Source organism: Nannobrachium achirus, assembly GCF_963921795.1.
Source record: "Nannobrachium achirus genome assembly, chromosome: 7".
NCBI lineage: Eukaryota > Metazoa > Chordata > Actinopteri > Myctophiformes > Myctophidae > Nannobrachium > Nannobrachium achirus.
The window spans coordinates 18,299,380-18,322,184 of NC_137816.1; the positions used below are offsets into that span (position 1 = coordinate 18,299,380).

At 42.6% G+C, this 22,805-nt stretch overlaps 1 protein-coding gene across 1 annotated transcript; it reads right to left on the minus strand.

Annotated features, from left to right (window-relative positions):
• Window positions 1-273: 273 nt before the first annotated feature.
• LOC308288617 (ATP-binding cassette sub-family C member 12-like) lies at window positions 274-22,675 on the minus strand (the record flags this gene model as incomplete). Its single annotated transcript, XM_080730088.1, has 29 exons — window positions 22,650-22,675; window positions 18,771-18,867; window positions 17,508-17,632; window positions 16,491-16,637; window positions 15,873-16,020; window positions 15,300-15,536; window positions 14,368-14,453; window positions 13,850-13,965; window positions 13,470-13,618; window positions 12,968-13,075; window positions 12,164-12,427; window positions 11,451-11,522; window positions 9,089-9,213; window positions 8,500-8,572; window positions 8,041-8,244; window positions 7,443-7,562; window positions 6,565-6,655; window positions 6,098-6,193; window positions 5,692-5,795; window positions 5,239-5,421; window positions 4,766-4,992; window positions 4,310-4,447; window positions 3,599-3,788; window positions 2,410-2,599; window positions 2,128-2,287; window positions 1,631-1,709; window positions 836-949; window positions 502-666; window positions 274-366 (listed from the first exon to the last, which is right to left on the minus strand). The coding sequence occupies exons 2-29, from the start codon at window positions 18,819-18,821 to the stop codon at window positions 274-276; spliced, it is 3,855 nt and encodes a 1,284-aa protein (XP_080586214.1). The 5' UTR covers window positions 18,822-18,867; window positions 22,650-22,675.
• Window positions 22,676-22,805: the final 130 nt, after the last annotated feature.

Genomic DNA, 22,805 nt, shown 5'->3' on the forward strand with positions numbered 1-22,805 from the left:
CTTTAAAATGAACTACACTGAAACAAGCTGTTCTGCTCAAACATTTATTAAAAATAATCATTTCTAATAGATGTGTAGAAATGATAGCAAACTACCTTTGAATATTTCAAAATTAAAGACTTGAATGATAATTTCAGTTTTATATTTAAATCCTATCTCCACAGACCAATTTCATCTCAGAATCAGACCACATCAGAGTGTCTCATAAAATTAAATGCATCTAATTTATTATCAATAACATGTTTCCTTAATCATGAGAGTTGTCTGATCGAACTAGCTGCTGACAGTGTTGGCAGCATTCAGCAGTGAAGCGAAGACAGATTCTGGTCTTTGCCTCAACACCTCTGGATGATCAAACTCCACAACCTGTGCATGCGAGAAAAAGAAAGAAAGACATCCATCAGTATATCTGTGTGTGTGTGTGTGTGTGTGTGTGTGTGTGTGTGTGTGTGTGTGTGTGTGTGTGTGTGTGCGTGCGTGCGTGCGTGCGTGCGTGCGTACCTTTCCCATGTCCATGACCAGTATTCTGTCTGTGTCCAGGACAGTGTTAATGCGGTGTGCGATGGTGAGGACTGTACAGCTGGTGAAAACGTCTCTGATGGTTTTCTGGATCAGAGCATCTGTCTCTGAATCGACGGATGCTGTCGCCTCATCTAAGAGGACGATCTAGTAAGAAGAAAGAATAGCAGAGGAGAGGGATGCAGGAGGATGGAGAGGAGAATGGAAGACAGACAGAGAAAGATAGGTAGAGAGAAGTGACTAGGAGGCGAGAGACAGACAGTAGGCTGCAGTGAGATGGAGGAAGGACAGACTGACAGGGACAACAGACTGGTACCTTGGATTTTCTGAGCAGAGCTCTGGCCATGCACAGCAGCTGTCTCTCTCCTACAGAGAAGTTCTCTCCATTCTCAACCACCTCTGCCTGGAGCTTCTCAGAAAACCGAGAGATCTATAGAGAGAAAATACACGAATACTTACTGTTAATAATGTCACCATTTGGTCTTGAGATGTCGCTGGTGAGTACTATGACTAATTGACCTTGAGTTCCACCATGGTGTGTGTGTGTTGATTTTGCAGTTGCAAATGTAGGTCGTGCAGCAAGAAACGGCAGCTATTTTGCTGGTTTAAGTGCAGGGTTAAATTAGTACAACTACTGCTGCTAGTGCTACTGTAGCGTGACCACGAGGCAACAACCGGGAGCCGAACCCGGGCCGCTACTTAACAGGGCACGTACGTTAACCAGTCAGCCAAAGAGCTGAGCTCGTTGGCGAGTGACCAACGCAGTACCCCGGAGCCTACAGTCGTCCCCTCTTCCTAGAAGCGTGACCACGTGCGCCGGCCAGGAGCTAAGCTCGACTTTGAAACAGGGGGGTTCAAACGCAACCAGGGATGGAGGATCGACACCTCATCCTACCACGACTCCGTCCAGTCTTTCACGGCACTGCCGTGCCCGGCAACCGTAGGGACCACTGCCACCAAAGTAGCGTGATCACGAGGCAACACACGGGAGGCGAACCCGGGCCGCTACTTAACAGGGCGCGTACGTTAACCAGTCAGCCAAAGAGCTGAGCTGATACTGGAGCAAACTAAACTAAACTGACAGCTAAACCGTTTGACATGTACTACGTACAGAGTCCTTCATGTATGTCTTCTCAAGTGCAGCCCAGATCTCCCCATCAGTATAGTTGTGGCAAGGGTCCAGATTATACCTGATAGAATAGAAGGAACAGAAGAGACAGACTGTCCATGAGGAATGTGATTGGGGGATAGAAATACAATAAAACACTACAAAGACATAACATAAGAGAGCTTCCAGGACGTATCCCAGTCATAAAATTCTCTAGTCATATACTAACAACATACAATTCTCCAGGGCAATATGGAGTGTTGGGGAATCTGTTTTACCAGTAGGCAAATTGGTGAGGGTAGAGGGTGCGCAGTTATTCCTGTTACAATATAACCAATCTGTGAACCCATCTGGGGGGATTCTGTCTTGAGAGTGTAGGGTGATAGGTATAGGTATTAGTAGGTATTAGGTATTTTTGTGCAAGCTCCATCGCTTTTCTTGTTTCCAGAAAGACAGATGACAGTGAGGCAGGCCAACAGCTAGTGATACAGGTACAGTACCTGACAGTTCCCCTAAACAGTACAGGGTCCTGTGGGATGACAGAGAGTTTGCTGCGGAGGTCTTGCAGCCCGATGGTGGTGATGTCCATTCCATCTATCAGGATCCTGCCTGCAGCTGGCTCCACCAGTCTGAACAGGGCTACACCCAGAGAAGATTTACCTGGATAGACAGATAGATAGATGATGTATTAAGGAGTGTGCGCCAACCCCAACCTGTGCCATGTCGGCACAGATGGCTTCTCATGTGTAAACACCTATCTGTAGACAGTCTACTCCTCTCACCAGAGCCTGTCCTTCCTACAATGCCAATCTTCTCCATAGGGTTTATGTGTATCTGGAGGTTGTCGAGGACGATCGGGGTTTTCTCCCTGTACCTCATCTGGTAGTCCTGGAAACTGATGGCCCCCTGTTGGGGCCAACTCTCTGGGATATGGACTCCCTCAACATGACCGGGAGCCTCAGACACAAAGTCCTGCGGACGATTTGATTAATCAGGCAGACACAGAAACAGGAACATACTGTATACTGTAAAGCCCTTTGCACAGAGGCGCTTTTATCCGTACGGATAAAACGGACAATTTCACTTTTTAAAAAGAAAACAATGATTCTCTACGACCTCATGCACACCGGATCCGAATTGGCCGTGCGACGAGTGGCTGCGGCCATGCGTCTTTTTCTCGATCTAACCCAGTTCGATTCGTGCGTCTTGTCGCATGCGGTAAAAAACTCATCACTCCTTTTATGACTCCTTTTGGGATCCGCAGCGCCGATTCCGCACAGCATTGCACACCAAATCCAATGCGTTTTATTCATGCAGCAAACGAAAAAAAACGCAAATGTCCTGTGTGCAAAGGGCTTAAGAGATGGATGGACCAATACAAATACATAATAATAATAATAACACACACACACACACACACACACACACACACACACACACACACACACACACACACACACACACACACACACACACACACACACATTTGGATACATACCATACACTGCAGCAGTCTTTCCACTGAACTAAATGTTAAAGCCAGCTCAACTGAGCAGAGCAGCGCATGTTGCATCCGAGTTGTGTACTGTAATCACACACAATGTAGCCTATAAGTCATCATAAGTCAACAGCCGGATAGTACATTAAAACATACTCATCACAATATATATGGAACCCAAAGACATACAGAGAAGTGTGTTTTTTGTCCGAGCTGCCTGAAGACAACAACACACACACACACACACACACACACACACACACACACACACACACACACACACACACACACACACACACACCGTCTCTCTCTGTCTCTCTCTGTCTGTGTCTCTCTCTCTCTCTCTCTCTCTCTCTCTCTCTCTCTCTCTCGCTCTCTTTGTGTATGAATGTGTGTCTTGATCTAATCTAATCTAATCCATCTCTATCGTCTCATTTGTATCATCTGGTCTAATCATATCTCATCTCTTTTACCTCTGTGGTCAGGGAAAGAGCCAGGCCTTTCAGTGCAGGGTTGAGAGAATCGTTGGAGATTAAAACAACAGACAATGCCACCAGCACGACAAGGACATCAGACAGGACCGCCATTATAAAGTACATCCAGCGAATCCCACATTGATACAGTATGAAGTAGCTGTTGTTGGTGTCAATCAGGGACTCAAACCTATGGCAGGAAATGTACAATTACTGTATACAATTATCATAATAACAGAATGGCATATTACTTGCATTGCAACCCAGGGCTCAATTCTAGGCCCAATTCTCTATGCACAAGTTGTGTAACTTTCTGCCAAGATCATCTCAAGTGTTTCAGAATCAGACTGATTCTGAAACCACACTTTGCACCACACTTAACAGCAGACATACAAGCAGACATTAACAGCAGACATACAAGCTCACGTCGCAGATGCAACCGTTGTGAGCTTGTAGATCACACTCGGCTGCGGCGCCGGAAGCTCCGTGCAACTTCTGCGCAATGCACGATGGGATGTAGGAAAGTTGTGGATAGGGTTGGTTAAAAATTGCAGATGGACAATAACATTGCCCAAAACTCGCCAGAACCAAAGCGGCACCACATAATTTAACAGTGCAGACACAGCAGAAGTGTTCACTCAAAACACCAACTTCTGACATATCCAGCTTTTAAAATGCATATCAGCCATAATTAGCCTGATATGAATTTACCATTGGATGTAGTGCTCCTTCTGGCTGTAAGCATGGATGGTGCTGAGACCCTGGAGGGTGGAGGTGGTAAGACAGATCCAGGGAGATCGACTGACGTTCTCACTTCTTTTCATGTGAAGGGAAAACCTCTGAAACACTCTGTACACACACACACACACACACACACACACACACACACACACACACACACACACACACACACACACACACACACACACACACACTCACTCATGTAAAATATGTATTTAACTCAGGGCGACACATTGTGACCTTGTAGATCGGCTAGTTTCAGCATGCGATGTAAAAATCAGCCATTACGACGCCATTAAGGCCTGCCAGAATAAATCTTTGTAGACAAAATCAACTGTACAGATATGACTAAACTAAATCAAAATTGCAGTCAATGTTAACACTGGTGTGTTGACTCTAACTGCAGTGGTCCTGTTGGTAACTCACAGCATGATGAGAATGAAGACAGGCACCAGGACAGCCAGGGCTGCGAGCAGAGAAGGGAGGATGACAATGAAGGTGACCATGGTGAAGGTCACTTGGAAACAGTGTAGTGCAAAGTAGTTCAGGTTAAAGGGCAACTGAGTGTCAACATCTTCCACGTCTTTGGAGAAGATATTGACCAGCCGGCCTATCGGAGTCTTGTCGAAGAAACTCATCGGACAAAGCATGACCTGAAAATCAGAGGCTGTTACTCATCATTTTCAGTGACCAGTGGTTCCAACTCATAACTATTAAGTTGTAACCCTAGGAACGTGACTACGTTCACCTGGTTAGCCTGCTCTAAATAGTCAGCGGACACCAAGTAGATACAATTAATTTAACTTTCTGTCCTACCAGGAAGTTTTTTATTTGGGATCCAGTGGACCAAATTGATCCTAATTAGTAATCTTCAATGGGTCCGTTTTCTTTCATCTTACCTTCTTATACATGTTGTCATGGAGATTAGAGGAGGCTTGAAGGGTGACCTTTGTGAACGTGTAACCCCATATGACGAGGAGGACCACCAGGGCAACAAGAACCTGGCAATAGACCTCCTGGTAGAAGGCCAGCTCTGGGTTCAATAAGATGTTTCCCTCATCTGCAGTTGTCACATTAGCTGTCTGTCAGCAGAACACAGAACACCTTACATATAGTCACTATACAACCATATTCTTCAACTGTCTTTGGTTATTTTGTTGGCTACTTTGAACTTCAGTGCAACCACAGTTGTTCGGTTTATTAAATCTCATGTGCAGTCAGTGAAATGCTGTGTGTGTGTGTGTGTGTGTGTGTGTGTGTGTGTGTGTGTGTGTGCGTGCGTGCGTGCGTGCGTGCGTGCGTGCGTGCGTGCGTGTGGGTGCGTGTGCGTGTGTGTGCGTGTGTCGCCTCACTCCATGTCCTTGTTTTAGCCAGTAGCTCAGCCACCATCTTCCAAAGAATATACTTCCTGCTATTAAGCCAGCAATCATCATGGTGACAGACCAAAGGAGATAGCCTGGAAAACAACACAATCACTGTGTGTGTGTGTGTGTGTGTGTGTGTGTGTGTGCGTGTGCGTTTGTGTGTGTGTGTGTGTGTGTGTGTGTGTGTGTGTGTGTGTGTGTGCGCGTGTGCGTGTGTGTGCGACTGTGTGTGTGTGTGTGTGTGTGTGTGTGTGTGTGTGTGTGTGTGTGTGTGTGTGTGTGTGTGTGCGCGTGTGCGTGTGACTGTGTGTGTGTGTGTGTGTGTGTGTGTGTGTGTGTGTGTGTGTGTGTGTGTGTGTGTGTGTGTGTGTGTGTGTGTGTGTGCATTGTTTACCTCCAGCCTTGCAGTACTTAAGATATGTCTTCCACGTAATGGAACCTTCTTTGAATCCTTCCTGGGTCACCAGTTGGTCTTTAACATCTCCACCACCTTCAATAATAATTAAACATAATTAAACATAAAAAAGAAAATCCCTGTCTGATATATGAAAAGTGTATGCTCTAATTGATGTGAACAGTTCTTGTGTGTTAACAATTCTTCCTTCCCTCATGTCAAACCTTTCTGGTGTTATACGAATCCATTCAGAAGTTATGTGCCTTTTTATCATAGGCCACATCCACCACCATGCCCACTTTTGCCCCTTTTGCCCATTAGATGTAAAAGGTTAATCAGTTCTTCCTCAGCCGGCGATGACAAACAATCCCACACGTTGTATTGCCTCATTGGCAGAGGTAACAATCAATACATTATCTAATAGATCCAATCCAATCTGATATAATTACCCAGAGCAAGCATACTACCTGGGTTCTTGATCCCACTGGCCACATGGTCTTTCAGCTCCCCTTTCAGCTTGTTTGAGCCAGATGAAGCTGCCTCCTCCTCTTTCTGAGTCTGTTAGTAAGAATCACAAGAATCAGGGTTGGGTTAAAACACAGTAACATGTAAGTTGAGTTACTCTTGTCTTTTTTTTCTTCGTAATTATTAAGGCTCTACATCTACAAGCTCACAACGTGTCGTAGCGCAACGTGTTATGAACTTGTAGATGAGATATTTTCGCTAATGGATTAATGGAAAACAGTTGAACTGGTACACAAAGGAGAAAGCAGAGAGGGAAAACAATATGGAACACATGCCTAGATACAAGATCCTGAGGCTGATATTTGCTTTAGTACAATATACATTACAGTATATGTCAGGTACATTGCACCTTCACATCTGTTTCCAATTCCTAGAACTCAGACTACAGTTATGAACAGAGCCTATTATTGCAGCAAGTGCTGTATTGCTGAAAGAGATCAACAGTTTGTCAAATAATGTTTTATAAAGTTGAGTAAACTCAACTAATAGTTACGTTTTTGCTTACTGGTTGGGCAGGGAGCTACTTTAAATGGAGCTACGAATAGTCTATTAATAGTCTACGAGATAGATGATGAGATGCTGCTGACTGAATTCCATTTTGAAACTAAGGGTGGCTCTTGTGGGAGCATGATTTTGCTCCCCATAGGGAACTGTAGTTTTCAAGATATCTTGTTCAGGAGAAGAGTGTAATTGACTGACTGACAATCCCATTCTTAGTGCACTAGCATTTTTACAATGCAGGACAGTTATGTTTTAGTACATAATATTTCTACTAGGTCAAAATTATGTTTTAGTACAGTACATCATATTTTCACAGTACCTGGTAGTTAGTAATGAGTTGGGCATAGCGGCCGCCGGCCCTCATCAGGGTCTTGTGGTTTCCACACTCTTTCACCTCCCCTCCCTCCAGAACCAACACCTCATCACAAAACTCCAGATACTGACGCGCGCACACACACGCGTACACGCACACACACGTGTACACGCACACACACACACACACACACACACACACACACACACACACACACACACACACACACACACACACACACACACACACACACACACACACACACACACACACACACACAGACAGACAGACAGACAGACAGACAGACAGACAGACACACACACACACACACACACACACACACACACACACACACACACACACAGTGATATGTAGCAGGATTGTATGTATTTTTAAGTGTCTTGGGCATAGGATATACCAGAATATATTATGAATATAAACTATAATTGGACCCTGAAAATGTTTTTGATTTTGAGCATATTTTAGCATATATTTTGCCCAAGACACAGTATAGGAGTACCCCCAATTTTCCCCAAATGCGACAAATATCAGTTTGTTGACATTTCTCTATCTAAGTAGAGCTCTAAAAACAAGTTTAACACACCTGTAGCTGGTGAGTGACCAGGATAATGGACTTTCCATGCAGCTCCGTCTTAATACACTCCTCAAAGATGTGTTTTCCTACGTGTGCGTCGACCGCAGACAGTGGGTCATCCAGCAGGAAGATGTCTCTGTTGGAGTAAACTGCTCTGGCCAGACTGACCCTCTGCTTCTGACCTCCTGATAGGTTCAACCCTCGCTCACCTATCTGTAGAGAAAGGGAGGATACGGGAGAAGATGGCATGAGAGGAGCAGAAAGAATGGATGGATGAACAGACTGTTGGATACAGTATACAGTACTCTATATTATGTATGTATGTATGTACCGGTATGTAGGCTATTTACTTCCTCCCCAGTATAGTAATTCTGGTCATTTCCACTAGCCTATCACTGCAAGTACTTTACCCCTGCACTACCCAGAAAGTCCTGAACAGACATATTGTTGACATTGTATGTGTCTTACCTCAGTTTGATCTCCATAAGGCAGAATGTCAAGATCAGCCTTCAGACAACAGACTCTGATCACACTGTCAAACCTGGACAGAGACAGACAGATAAGCGGAGATGAGGTGGGGTGCGATGAAATAAAATGTGATGAATTAAAAATGTAATATTAAAGCTAAAAAATAAATAAATATACAGGGTAAATGTCGCCATTACTGTGTGAAAATGTGCACCATCAGCTATTCAGATGTTAAAGTCATGTTTACTGGTGACAACTCAAATCATGTTCACAAATGACAACTCACATTATCATGTTCACAAAGTCACAACATTTTTACAGATGCAATTTGGATTTAGAGCATAGCCTAAGTGTGTGAAAAACACTTTAACATTTGCTAGCAGAGTGACATGCTAGGAAATAATTCCAGTGTAGTACTCATGGTATGCCATAATTTACTTGACTGGAACAAAATGTTGTATAATTTACATAATCAAGTATACTCCTTCAGTTCAGTTGGTTTATGTTTTTTATCACATGTATCCAGGGGTACTTATGTAGAATGTTCACAATAATCCAAATAGACAGAATGCTAATTTGCTAGTTTTACCTGCTCTGGTCAAATGATTCTCCCATCAGGATATTGTCTCTGACTGTTCCGCTGAATATCCAGGCTTGCTGGGGAACATAGGCAAATGTTCCATCAGCTGTGATGGACCCATGATGAAGGTACATCTAGGATAGAAAAACACATTTCAAAGGTAAAGTAGGCAGTACACTCCCCTTTCCCCTGTAATGAGACCAATTACGCAGAAAGATAATATTACAATAAACAAATAAACCAGTAAGACGCCTAAGGGCGAAATCTGTCATCTGTCTTGGCCTTATGGGGCGTTTTCCACCGGCAAAGAACCGGTTCCAGAACCAGTGCAGGTTCAACTTTCTTGGAACCTTGGTTCGTTCTAGCGAACCGGCTTGCGTTTCCACCAGATTGAACCATGATTGAACCAGAGGAACCAAAGATTTTGTGGTTCCCGCTCGGAACCAACTTTTACGGTTCGGAACCAACTCCGGTTCTCGGTGGAAAAGCTCACCTCTGGTTCATCCCATAGGCGGGAGAAAGAACCAGAACCGGTTCTTTGCCACCACAACATCCTTGGTTCTTCTGGTTCAATCGTGGTTCAATCTGGTGGAAACGCAAGCCGGTTCGCAGGAACGAACCAAGGTTCCAAGAAGGTGGCACTGGTTCTGGAACCGGTTCTTTGCCGGTGGAAAAGGCCCCTTAGTGTGGTTCTCCTAACAGGGAACCATCTGGGATACAATCCCTTTTATGCCCATATATGGAGATCCCTAACAGAATCCCTTTTATGTCCATACAGTGTATGGAGATCCATACTCTGAGTATCTAACATCATTGTGATGTCACCTGTTTATGCCCATATGCAAACATGCAAACACATAGGCATACGTAGTAAATAATGTTTGATTTTAATTATTCCGATTTTTTTCATGCTTTCTTGCTTGGATATAGGTTAAAGATTCTGGTATTTTGACATTTCAAGACCTACTGTATGGAACGAAAGGCTTTTGCACACCTACAGCGACAGGTGCTGTCAAGGGGAGACCAAACAATGGTCGGTAAACTGAAAAGGCAAAAACTCCACGCACACTGTCTTCAAATGCAAAAAGGGGAATTTAAACCTTCATCAGGCAAAGGCTTTTGTACAGAGTGTGAGACCGTATACCTTGATGGAATTTTCAAATTGTAATCCGAATTCATTACAAACCTCAAGTCGTTTACAACTCAGGAGCTACAACAACAAATAGAAAACAGGTGTTCAGCCTGTCATGTGTTAATTTAGCTGCGCTGACTGGTCGGATACTGTATAATCCCTAGGGAACATATGGAAGCTGACCCATCAGCACAAGGTTATCCCCACCTCTGTCCTTTTATCACTCCCTAATGGCAGGCAGGGTGTGTGATGTGATCATACACGTGGGTGACGTGGGCCCAACCTCACATGTAAGGCAAGGTAAGGCAGTTTTATTTATATCGCACATTACACAAAATAATTTACAAATTAACAGATACAGTTACTTTACAGTTACAGTGCACCTTTGTAACGCCCCAGTTTTCTACTACTGGAATCCCTTTTATCTAATAGTAGCCACTAGCCAGGGATTCCCAAGCTTCTGACACTGAGCGTTCTATAACTTCTATAAAGCTTTATAGTACAGGGAATAATACAAATTTTGGTACCACCCAAGGTGACCGTAACATTTTTGGATTTTCTTCTTCATACATGTCTCTAGTTTGGTATGATAACCCTTTCTGAGAAGTAGCTTAATTGATGTTATCACCCGCTAGAGTCGGTGTCCCATTAACTTTACTTTAAAAAAGGTAAAAAAATGATCTGCTTTAAGTAGCATATGAGGGGTCGAACTAGGGGTTTTTCATGATTCTGAATCCATTGCAAGCATCTGTTTTGCACGAAAAACATTCCTTGCGCTAAAAACGACGGTTTAGTGGTTTGAAAAAGGGATGAAAAGTGATGAGTCATCACTTTTCACACATTTGAGGGGGCCGTTTTAGCCCAAGGAATGTTTTTTGTGCAAAACAGATGCTTGCAATGGATTCAGAATCATGAAAACCCCTAGTTTGACCCCTCATATGCTACATAAAGCTGATTATTTTTACCTTTTTTCCCTGTAATGTAAAGTTAATGGGACACCGACTCTAGCGGGTGATAACATCAATTAAGCTACTTCTCAGAAAGGGTTATCATACCAAAATATAAACTAGAGACATGTGGAAGACAAAAATGTAAAAAACTTACGGTCACCTTGGGTGGTACCAATTTGTGAAAATATCAGTATTAGCCCCTGGTCTATTACAGTACAGATCAGTTGAGCACAGAATAACATTAAAGGAAAATCAAGAGAGTTTATAGAATGCAATAGCGGGGACTAACCTGTTCTAAGATGCTGGAGATCAGCGATGTCTTCCCACTCCCAACATTTCCACAAACCCCCAGTAAGTTGCCCTGTAGAAGATAACTGTAGAGTTTGAGCTCTTTAAAAATAAATTGTTTTACAAAGTCTTATCTAAAAGCTATTGTTTGAAACAGTGGGTTTTATCAGTTACCATTTGGTTTTTGTATGCTACCCCCTAGGTATCCGAGTAGCCGGCCTACTCACCCCCCTTCTGTGCCTCCTGGCACCGCCCAGCCCAGAGACTGTTGCCTGCCACATTTACCTTTGTTATATTGAAGTAGCCTACATTTAAGTTATTATGCTGTTCTCCCTTCTTTTCTAAATAAATGCCTTATAAAAAGGCTTAACCTGTGAACTTTGACTGGTCTCTTGCTTCCCGTACGCCACAATATATATAAAATTATATTATTATTATTATTATTTTTTTCCAAGTTTATTTTATTTGAAAGTGAAATAATCCTGGCTTTAACTATAATCTACGTACATCTTAGTGTGTGCGTCACGCACACCCACACAAGCACAGTGCGTAGGCTACTTCACATTTCCACAACGGTACAACGAGTACGGGTACAATGGGTATTGCATAACCGGAGGGGCATGCGTTCCCAACAGGCATCGGCCTAGTCTATATCTATAAAAACTAGTGATTGATTTAAGAACAGTATTGTGAAGTGTGTACTGTAACCCTCACCCTTGGTAAGGTGAAGGAGATATTTCTAAGGGTTGGTTTCTCTTCAGGCTCTTCATTATGGGTGGCAGGTCCTTCCTTCTCTCTCATCTTCAGTCCACTGTGTGGGTTGGTGGTTTGGTCTGTTCGTGTGTCATTTGTGTTTGGTTGATCTATGTTCGTATCAGGTTTGGTCCAGGATAGAGTAGCGTTGTCCATCACTATGGCTGAGCCTGTGCCTGTCTGCTGGACCAGGTAAGACTCTGGGTTCTGGGTCAGCATCAGTTTCTGTCCCCCATGGAAAAAATAACACATTTGACCTTTTACTGGCTTTTAGTCGTCTAAACATTCATGTTTCACTGTAGATGTTTTTCACAAGAAACATATTTTGCATTTCCAACACACCCTGCAGGCATCTGAAGTAGCATGGAGACTTATTGTGCAATAGTTTAAGCTACCCTCTCTAATGACATTTACTTTCTGCACAAAATGTGTTCACAGAGCAGTCACAGTATGATCATAAGTAGTGCCTGTTTCAGTAAAGCTGGAGAATACTCTGTTCCAACACTGGACGGTGCTGGCTTTCAGGCATCAGGCGAGTTGACTCCTTCCACATCAACACAAGAAGGTCATATTTGAACATCTTAGCAGGTTGTCCACAGTATTAAAGTAAGTAAGAGAGAGGCAAAGGAGTACTAGCCACAGCCATCCTCGTCATCTATATTGTTATCTATTTAATAAGATGGGGTTCTCTTATCAAACATTACCGGTACATAGTTTTTTGGTTAAGGGCAGTACGCAGTGGCCGCACATTAAATAGAGTCTTACCTTGAGTCGAAGCAGGGAGACATTGGCCTCAGCCATGGCTCTCACAGTGAATGGAATGAAATTTTGTGCATAATTGATAGCGCTGTATATCGACAAGATGGTAAAGACCTGCAAAAACAAGCAGAGCAAAGAATGAATAATTATATGAGGGCTGGTCACATTTGGTGACAATGGCATATCATCTTTGGATTGTAAATGTACTATTCTTAGGGCGACCATAGCTGAAAGGTTAGAGCCCCCAACGGTGAAGCCAGAGGTCCCAGGTTCGATTCCAGCCCTCAGTGTGTCAAAGTGTCCTTGAGCAAGGCACTCAACCCCTAACTGCTCCACCCTGCACACTCCTCTGAAGGCAACACTCACCTGGGTGTAGCTGTAACTGAATCTCCTCATTGGGATGAAAAGGTCTAAAAATAATTATAACTAAGATATTCAACTATTTGATCAGACCTTGCATGGAGAAAAAAAGAATAAATATAATATGAATATTATTAATAATACTTACAGCTGAGATGTTGAGAGGGATACCTAGTAAGGTTTGTACAATGATGGTGAGAATGAGGGCCAGGTTGTTGAATAGGTTGGAGACAAGATAACTGGTACTCTGAAGGTATCCCATCTTCTCCAGCTCTTTCCTTTCTCTCGTCCTGAAGTCTATTATAATAACAAAGGTATAATGCTACTGCTGCCTGCTACTATTACTACTACTTCTTTTAATAATGATGATGATAATAATAATAATTTTACTGTTGTAAATATGCTGTGTGTGTGTGTGTGTGTGTGTGTGTGTGTGTGTGTGTGTGTGTGTGTGTGTGTGTGTGTGTGTGTGTGTGTGTGTGTGTGTGTGTGCGCGCTTTTGTGATTTTTGTAAAATAATAATAATACCAGTTATCTTGGTCTGGAAGTTGTTCTCCCAGGCGTTCATTTTGATGAGTTTGATGCAGGTCAGGACTTCATTTATGGTCCTCACACGTTTGTCTTTCACCGCCATAGAACTCCTCCTTAACACAGTGGTCAGCTTGACCATTAAACTCTAACACACACACACACACACGCACGCACGCACGCACGCACGCACGCACGCACGCACGCACGCACGCACGCACGCACGCACGCACGCACGCACGCACGCACGCACGCACGCACACACACACACACACACACACACACACACACACACACACACACACACACACACACACACACACACACACACACACACACACACACACACAAAACAAAAAAATTATTGTCCTGAATACCATTTCATGGAGACTAATACAAAGTAATTTGTATAATCTGTGTATAGACAGACCTGTACAGGTAAATAGAGGACCAGGATAATGACTCCTATCAGGGAGGCTGGACCCAGGAGATGCCACAAGTAGAAAATGTTAGCCAACAGCACGACCGGCAGGAACACCCCCTGGACTACATAAATCATAGCATAATTCACCTTGAAGCAGTCACAGGCCAGGAGATTTAACATCTGAATGAATGGGGAGACAGTCAGACACACACACAGTAGGTTACACACCATAGCATAAAACATTCTGTAGCTGTCACTGGTCTGTTACTGTATATGTATCTCTTATTAATTAAGATAGACAGGCAGGGGGGGGTCAAGATGAATACAGGCTACAGTCAGTCTAGCACAGTGGTTCTCAACCTGTGGGTCGGGACCCCCAGGGGGGTCCCCACATTATTTTGGGGGGTCCCCAGATGATGAACTTAATGTGAAACATTGTTTTTTTCACGCAACATAAAGTTTAGGTGCACGGCAGGGGCACTATGGAACAACTGCTGGGGAGAGATGCCATGTTCTTCAACTTCCCCTGTTTCTACAGCACCATACATGCCAGCTGGCCCGAGAAGCTTTCACGTGGACTACAACCCGCTGGCCTGGAATACGGACTACCTCACCTGCAGAGTCAGTACAGACTGCAACACCGGAACTCTCCAAGGAATCATGCTTTCAACTCTCCTGTTCACCCTCTACACCTCTGACCTCCGTTTCAACTCGGGAACGTGTCTCCTACAGAAGTTCTCTGATGATGATACAATACCTCCATTTTCTGCTGGATCACGGATGATAACATGGAGTACAGAGCCCTACCTGCATGGATTATCTTCTCTCCTTGGATTACTGACTCCTGCGTACTCTGGCACTTTTGCTCAATGCTCATTGACACACTATAATCAGATGCCTGCTTGGTTAGCTACAGTAAATATTTTCACCGTCAATAGATTTAATTGCTCATTATATTCACTGTCGATTGTATATACATTTTTGGGCAGATAGATAGACTGACACAGATATAATACAGTTGTGTACCTCTCCCATGGGAATATTTGTGATCAGCCGTAGTGAGATCATTTTCTGGAAGGCCAGCATGGAGAAGGCTCCCTTCAACCTGAGAGCGGTACGTAGGTTCACCGCCGACATCAGACTTAGAAAGAAGGCCTTACAGAACTCTGAACAGAACAGAGCCACACACAGACCCACACCGTATGTCACTGTGGACAATTCAGGATGCTCAATGTAGCTCAGGATATGATGAACCACCACTGACTGACAGAAGAGAGGACAGAAAGAGAGGTGAGATGAGTTTACGTGAGGTTCTCTTTAACAAGATGTATTGGTACCATTGAACAAGGCATATAACGAGAGTGGGTACATGCACTAATGCAGGCAAATGCACTAATGTCTTACTTCCACCGGTGACGTGGGACACACCGCACAACATATGTCTATGATTATAGGATATAGACACTTCTCGATGGCACGATTGCCTTATAGACGGCTACATGCTCATTTTTAACCTGCAAAAGCCTTTTGGGGCTTGGGGAAACTTGTCCTTATGATAATGATAATGAAAAACATTAAAAGGTGATGGAGGGGACCTACCGGACCAATAAAGTAACAGAATATGAAGGCGAGCCCAATGAAGAAGCTGATGAGTATTCTACTTCTCACAAACCGAAAGAACACTCGGTTCAGAGATGCTTTCTCCGGACCCATCTTCTGGACCTCCTCCTCCCACAGCCTCTGGAGCCTTCACAACACACACAACAGACTCTTTTTAGATCTTAACCAATGCCTTCTGCACAGTATAATAGCTCCTTGTCTATTGCTGTAGAGATGACTCTTTACTTATAGAAATTTACAGTGCACATTAGTATAGGATAATGTTCCTACAATAAAACTAATATAAGACAATTCAGTTGTATATTCAGTTTCTGAACAAATCGCACTAAATCACTTCTTGAAAAGATCACTGAAGCACTGAACGATTTGGGGAACGAATCATTTGAATTCAGTGAATTTAGTGAACTGACTTGATCATTCAGTAGCATACAGTACATTGAAAGAAATAAAGGAGAAAATAAAGACACTTACCTGGAGTTAACAGTTCAGGGATTTAATACATGATATTAAATACAATTATCATCAACTAAATAATTGTTAGAGCTCAAATGTGTTATGGGTGAAATACTGTAACACATAATCTGAGTCCCTCCTCACCTTTCCCAGTTGGGACGAGCTCTGTCGAGAGGAGACAGGCGGAGAGTGTTGGTGTCCAGCCTCTTCTTAAACAGAGCCCACATAATGGAAATCAGCCAGGAGAAAGTAGCGAAGGACAGGAACCCTGCATTGTCCCAAGGGTGAAACCTGTAACATGAAGACACAGTGAAAATGTTTCCATACAAATGTCTTTCTTTCATTGAATTTTGCATGATCAAACATGAGTTTCTTTGCACAGTTTGTGAATGAACCTGTTATTTCAGGCTTTCATAGCCAAAGGTGCATGCTTATGTTTTGTAACAGAATGAGCTTTGATTGGTCTCCTTTTGAAGAGACAGAACTATTCACGTTATTCCTGGCCCTCTCTATGGAGGCTGCCATTTTCTTTTACAGAGGGCGCTAGAGAGTTTTTCTCTGTGTGCTGCTTCAAAAAACATCTTTTCACTTCCTCCCAAGTAAGTAAGTGATAGGGAATTGTCTGTTGCCAGATTTTGCCAAAGGAATAAGCCCAACAGAAGCAATTAGGCTATATACTACTTTACATTTACATTTAAAAATAGCAGATCAGCAAGCTCACAATGTGTCAAATTGCGACACATTGTGAGTTTGTATATTTGCTATTTAAAAAATGTTGAGGGGGGAAAAAATCGACTCCTTGATATGAAAAGATTTGGGAACCACTGGTTTAAAAAATATTAGAAAGTAAGCCCAATAAGCAAATATTAAAAGACACAAATTGCTTATTATAAGCAGACATGGCAACCCAGGTACATTTAGAGCCCAGAGTCCAGAACGTCAACTACTGACACTTTAATGCAAGGACAACAGGAAACCAAATGATGTTTTTCAGACCAGCTTTTTCAGCCTCCGCCTATTTCAGGATATGAACATGAAGCCGGGGGCGGGGCCAGGAATAACGTGAATAGAGAATTCCTGTTCGAAACGGCTTGGCGTATTATCATTGTAAACTTTCATCTGATTCTTGCATTCTGTGGAGAGAATGTTGGTATTACTGACTGTGAGTCTGCTTGGAGGTCTTCGCAGTTTGAGGAGGGGGGGTCTCCTTCTTTATTATCCCCATCGAGGATGTTATCTGATCGTAAATCTGTTCCCTTGTTCACATCATTCTGTTTTCTCTTACACTGGGAGAAGAGAGAGAGAGAAGATAGTCAGATTTAAAGATCAGATTAAAGATCAGCAGGGGTATGTTTAGGTGAATGTTACCAGTAAGACTCCCTAATCGGGAGATAAGCGACCGTTGGTCGCTTATCTCCACAATCTGTCGGTAGATAATGCCGGTCTTATATAAGGGTCATTTGTGTACGGTGTGATGTCATACTGATGTCAGCAGTGTGATGTCATACTGATGTCAGCAGCTATGTCTCTATATATGGAGTTATATGTTGTTCGTGTCCAAATATGGGGCTTGTGAGGTCAGACTTAGTGAGATTCGTCGGTTATCTCCATATATGGAGGGATGTGTTGGTTATCTCCATATAGCTGGAGATTCAACCTTCAACGTGTAACTATGGCTACCTAACGACTAGCCACATGACGTGAAGGTGAGTGAGGGTCTTTGTAACAGCCACCCCCAGATTTCCCGTGGAAATCTGTACAATATCGAGAAGGCCCGAACGGAAACTCTTAGTCAACTGGCCACCCCATCAAAGAGTAAAGGGACATCAAGGCCTCTCTCTTGTCAATGGGCTGGTGTCGGCCACCCCGTACGGGTTCTAGTCTGAGGTGATAGCCTGCCACCCCGTTAGTAGGCAGGGGTCCCGACAAGCCAAGGGGTCGATTGCACCAGCTTCCTCCTGCCGCGAAGGGTGCCAGCATGACTCACACCATCCTTCCTAGATGATTTTGACATCTTGTTACTAATCTGTCGGTAGATAATGCCGGTCTTATATAAGGGTCATTTGTGTACGGTGTGATGTCATACTGATGTCAGCAGTGTGATGTCATACTGATGCGGAGATATGAGCAGGGCAAAGGTGTGACGTGTGACGTGTGACCGACCGGCGGATGGACGGCCGGTGGAGGTTTTGATACTAAACTGCGACCTGACGGTCGCAATAATAACCATATGTAGTTGAGACTATAGAACTGACAAACCAGGCCCAATACCATTTACTAGCAAACCTTTCTCAGACTCCCACACAATTCACAGATTCATAAAACGTAGATGAACTGGAAAACAAACAAGACAAACAAATACTGGAGAATGGAAAAGAGAGAGAAGGCAATGTGAAAAGAGAACAAGATGGTTTCACTACTTACAAACCACTTCCTCTCCTTTGCTGGATAATATTCATCTTTATTCGTTTTCATCTTGTCTTGTATTAAGGAATCTTCAACACTTTGAGGTGGTACGAGTCTAAAATAATGTTAAATTCCACAAAGATACATTTCAATACACAGTACAGTAGCTAATTGCGACTGTCACATCTAGCGCCACCATCAGGCCGATTTTTTAAAAACCCATTTTTGGACACTGCTCCTACAGATTTTGCCCTAAAATCACGCTAAGCGGTACACAGTATCTCTTAAGTCGTCATCAACATGGACTGAGCAATTTGTGTATACATGCGACCTGATGGTCGCTTATATCCTGATTAGGGAGTCTTACTGGTTCAATTAAACTGGCCCTGCGTGGGATATGGATCAATTCCTGAACATTTTTGTTCAAATTAGTGTTTTTTCTTTTTGTTTTTCTGTGCATCAGGTCTCAAGTCTTCTCATCAGATCTATTTGCCAAGTTTACAGAGAAGGTTCAGGTTCAGGAGAGTAAAGGATGAATGGTTTAGGGATATGTGTGAGTTTAGGGATATGCATGAATAATCGACTCTTGGGTAACCATTGCTAGTCAACAAAGAAAATATAAAATCTTGCAAATTGCTATATTGCAATAATTAAGCAGGTATTTTAAACTTACCAAAGATAATGACTGTCCTAAGCATCACAGGTGTTAACTGATATTTAATTTTCTATTATAGACCTAATTGTTTTGGTGGACGTTGGACGTCACAGACGTGACTGATTTTCAGGTTGCAACAGAGAATACTGATTCTTTTTTATTGATTCTGTTTGGAAAATTAGTTAATAACAAAATTTGTTAATATAGTATCAAAAAAATTGTAATCTCTTAAACCCAAAATTATGCTATTCAAAAATCGTTTCTATAAAGCTCACATACTCCTGTGTGATACATTGTGAGTTTACTGTATGCAGTAGATCAACTTAAAAAAGTGAGGGTCTCTTATGAGGGTCTGCAGCCAAAAACATATCAATTTGGGGGTCCTTGAGATGATTTTTTTAGAACCACGGTATAGGCTATATGGGTGACCCTTAATCCAAACCTGGTTAGTAATTTACCATGTCATTGTACAATCAGCTTCCTCATCTAGAAAAGTTAATTGTAACCATACGGTACATTTTTCCAACCTAATCTATAATCTTTCCAAAAAGGTTTAGCCTGATGTGATATTTGAAGAGGAGGGTAAAATACAGAGGATTAACTCACCAGCTCAGCAAGAACAATCACCAGCTCAAAATGCCATAACCCTACATGTACTGTACAGTATATTAAATAAACTGTCTATCAACGCGATGCACGTATACTGTACAGGCACATGCTGCACATTTTAACATAGGCAAACATGTGGCATGAGAATTCGCTGATGGGAGAGGTTAGTCTGAAATGACTGTAGCCACAGAGGTTAACAGTGCCTAAAGGGAAAAGTAATATGAACAAAGGGTGTGTCTTGAATTTTACCTTGCATGAGTTGAAGTAGTGAAACATTGAAAAGACATTTTTGAAAATCATTGTCAAATAAAACATGTCCAATATAGGGATGACAGGTTGAAAATGGTCAACTTGACTACCATATGGTTATTCTGAGTCACTATGGCAAAGTTTGATTGATTGATTGATTGATTGTATATTTTATTAGACAAAAATGTAAAGTACAGTCAAATTTCAAGTACAGTCAGAACTGAACATTATGGGGGACAGAATTGAAAAGACATTTTTGAAAATCATGGTCACATAAAACATGCCCAAAATAGGGATGCTAGGTTGACTTGACAACCATCTGGTTATTCTGTACTACAGAGTAGGGGGGGAAAGGTGGAGGTGGGGGTAAAGTAAGAGGAGGGGGGGTGATCACTTCTCACCTGTCTAAGGGAGAAGTGATAACTACCTCTGCCTTTGGCCTTCTGAATTTTCAAGGCAGTTTTGAAGGAAGCCAGTGAACTACATGTTTTAAGGGAAGGAGTCAAGGCATTCCACGCTTGGGTGTCAGTGGTGTAGAAGGATCATTTACCCATGCTTGTATTGTGGGAGGGTGTTACCAGATCGTTGTTTGCACTCCCTCTAGTATTGTGGCTGTGGATGTCGCACATTTTTTGGAGGTGTTTATCAGATATGCGGGTATCGAGGGGATTTATTGAGGGCAAAGTCGCATTGACTATTTTGAAAGCCAATCCCATTTTAGCTGTTTAACCCTGTCTTCTACCCTGAGCCATTCTAGGCTAAACAACGTTATATTCATTATTCAATATTCTTCTAAACAAATGTTAGGCACACTGGCACAGCCCCAGCCCGTGGGCATCATTAGGCTAATCAGCATCTGCGTTCCACAGACCAAAGTGAATCCAGTCAAACCTGATTCCTGGCATCAAGGAAAGAGGGTTATTATTATTGTAATGTCTATTTGGTTGAAAGTTCCCAGAAGGAGTATTCCTCCTGACTAAAATTGATTGCAGCTCCTACCTGGTCACTGGAAGGTATTTTCTGCATCAGAATGGCTTGGTTTCATTCTTTGGGGTTAATATTTCAAACATTACAGCCCAATCAGACCAATATACCAGTGATTATACCTGTAAATGCCTGATGCCGCCCTGCATCAGCATCAAGGGTTGATTGGGGCTAACTTAAGTACTTGCGACATATAGCGTCATCATGTCCAGGGGGTGTACTTCAAGCTACCTCACCTACAGAAACAGGAGATAGGCTTCTGCCAAATCAAAGGGTTAGGGTTACGTTCTGTGCACGTGACGCGAGCATTTTACAAAGTGCTCAAAATGGCGGAAAATCTAAGGGCGGAGCTTACTTGACAAAGACACAGATATGTTCATCTTGAGTCAAGGCACGTGTGTAAGCAAGTTCCATGTCTTCAAGCCAAACGAGGCATGACTTATGCCCATTTAAAGTTTGAATTTTCAAATGCTTCGTATAGCGCCCCCCTTTGGCCAATTGGAATAAGATTGGTTTCAGTGATATTTGGACTAACCCTCTACAGTACACCTAGATGACAAATACATTGAGAAACTGACCTTTGCTCTCCACGGTCACGGAAGTACCATAAACGACCCAACTAAAGATCCATGCCTGGGACGGGGTCATAACCTTTGACCATTCTGACGTTGGGGCTTCAAAGGACACATTCAAGACACATGAACAAGACTTATAGTTTGAGTACGTTTATTGGTTGACAGTGTTTTGACACTTTATGTTCTTCATTCCCTCTCTTTGATGTACCTTGCTCTATACTGTACTCTGTTCTTTTTTATTCTTTTCATACTTCTCTGTAACTTTGTAAATATCCTTATACTGCTGTGCTGCCTCTGGGCGACTGATTGTCCCCCTTGGGATAATAAAGGTATCTATCTATCTATCTATCTTTAATGGGAGATCATTCTTTCATTTTGATTCAGATTGTAGTAATTGATTGCAATGCTGTACATCTGCCACTACAGGGCACTGCTCTGCAACAATGAATACTTCACTGATGGGACATGTGTGGAGGCTAACAATATCTGATGTCCTCTCTGTACTCTCTGTAGAGAGTTTACAATTGATTTTCCTAAGACTATTTTTAAAGCACTTCATCGTTTTATTTTTAAAAGAAAATATGTAATGTCATTTTTTTATAATAATAATAACAATAATAATAGGCCTAATTATTATAATTGTTACCCTTATTATAATATATATTTTTATCATATCCTAGATTATTTTCAGCCAGGACATTACGTATTTGCAAAGGGAAAAGACAGGAGTGACTGACATGCAGTGGAGGTTCACACAGGCTTAAATAATTTCCCCAATCAACAGGATGTTTATTTTATTTTTATGTATTTATTTGTTTGTTTTACCATTAGGAAGTGTAGTCAGTTTCCACTTCATTCCTCCCTCTCTCTCTCTCTCTCTCTCTCTCTCTCTCTCTCTCTCTCTCTCTCTCTCTCTCTCTCATGACGTCACCCCTGGGAAGTCCACTCCAAGGCAGGAGCGCTTGGCTTGGTGACTTTTCA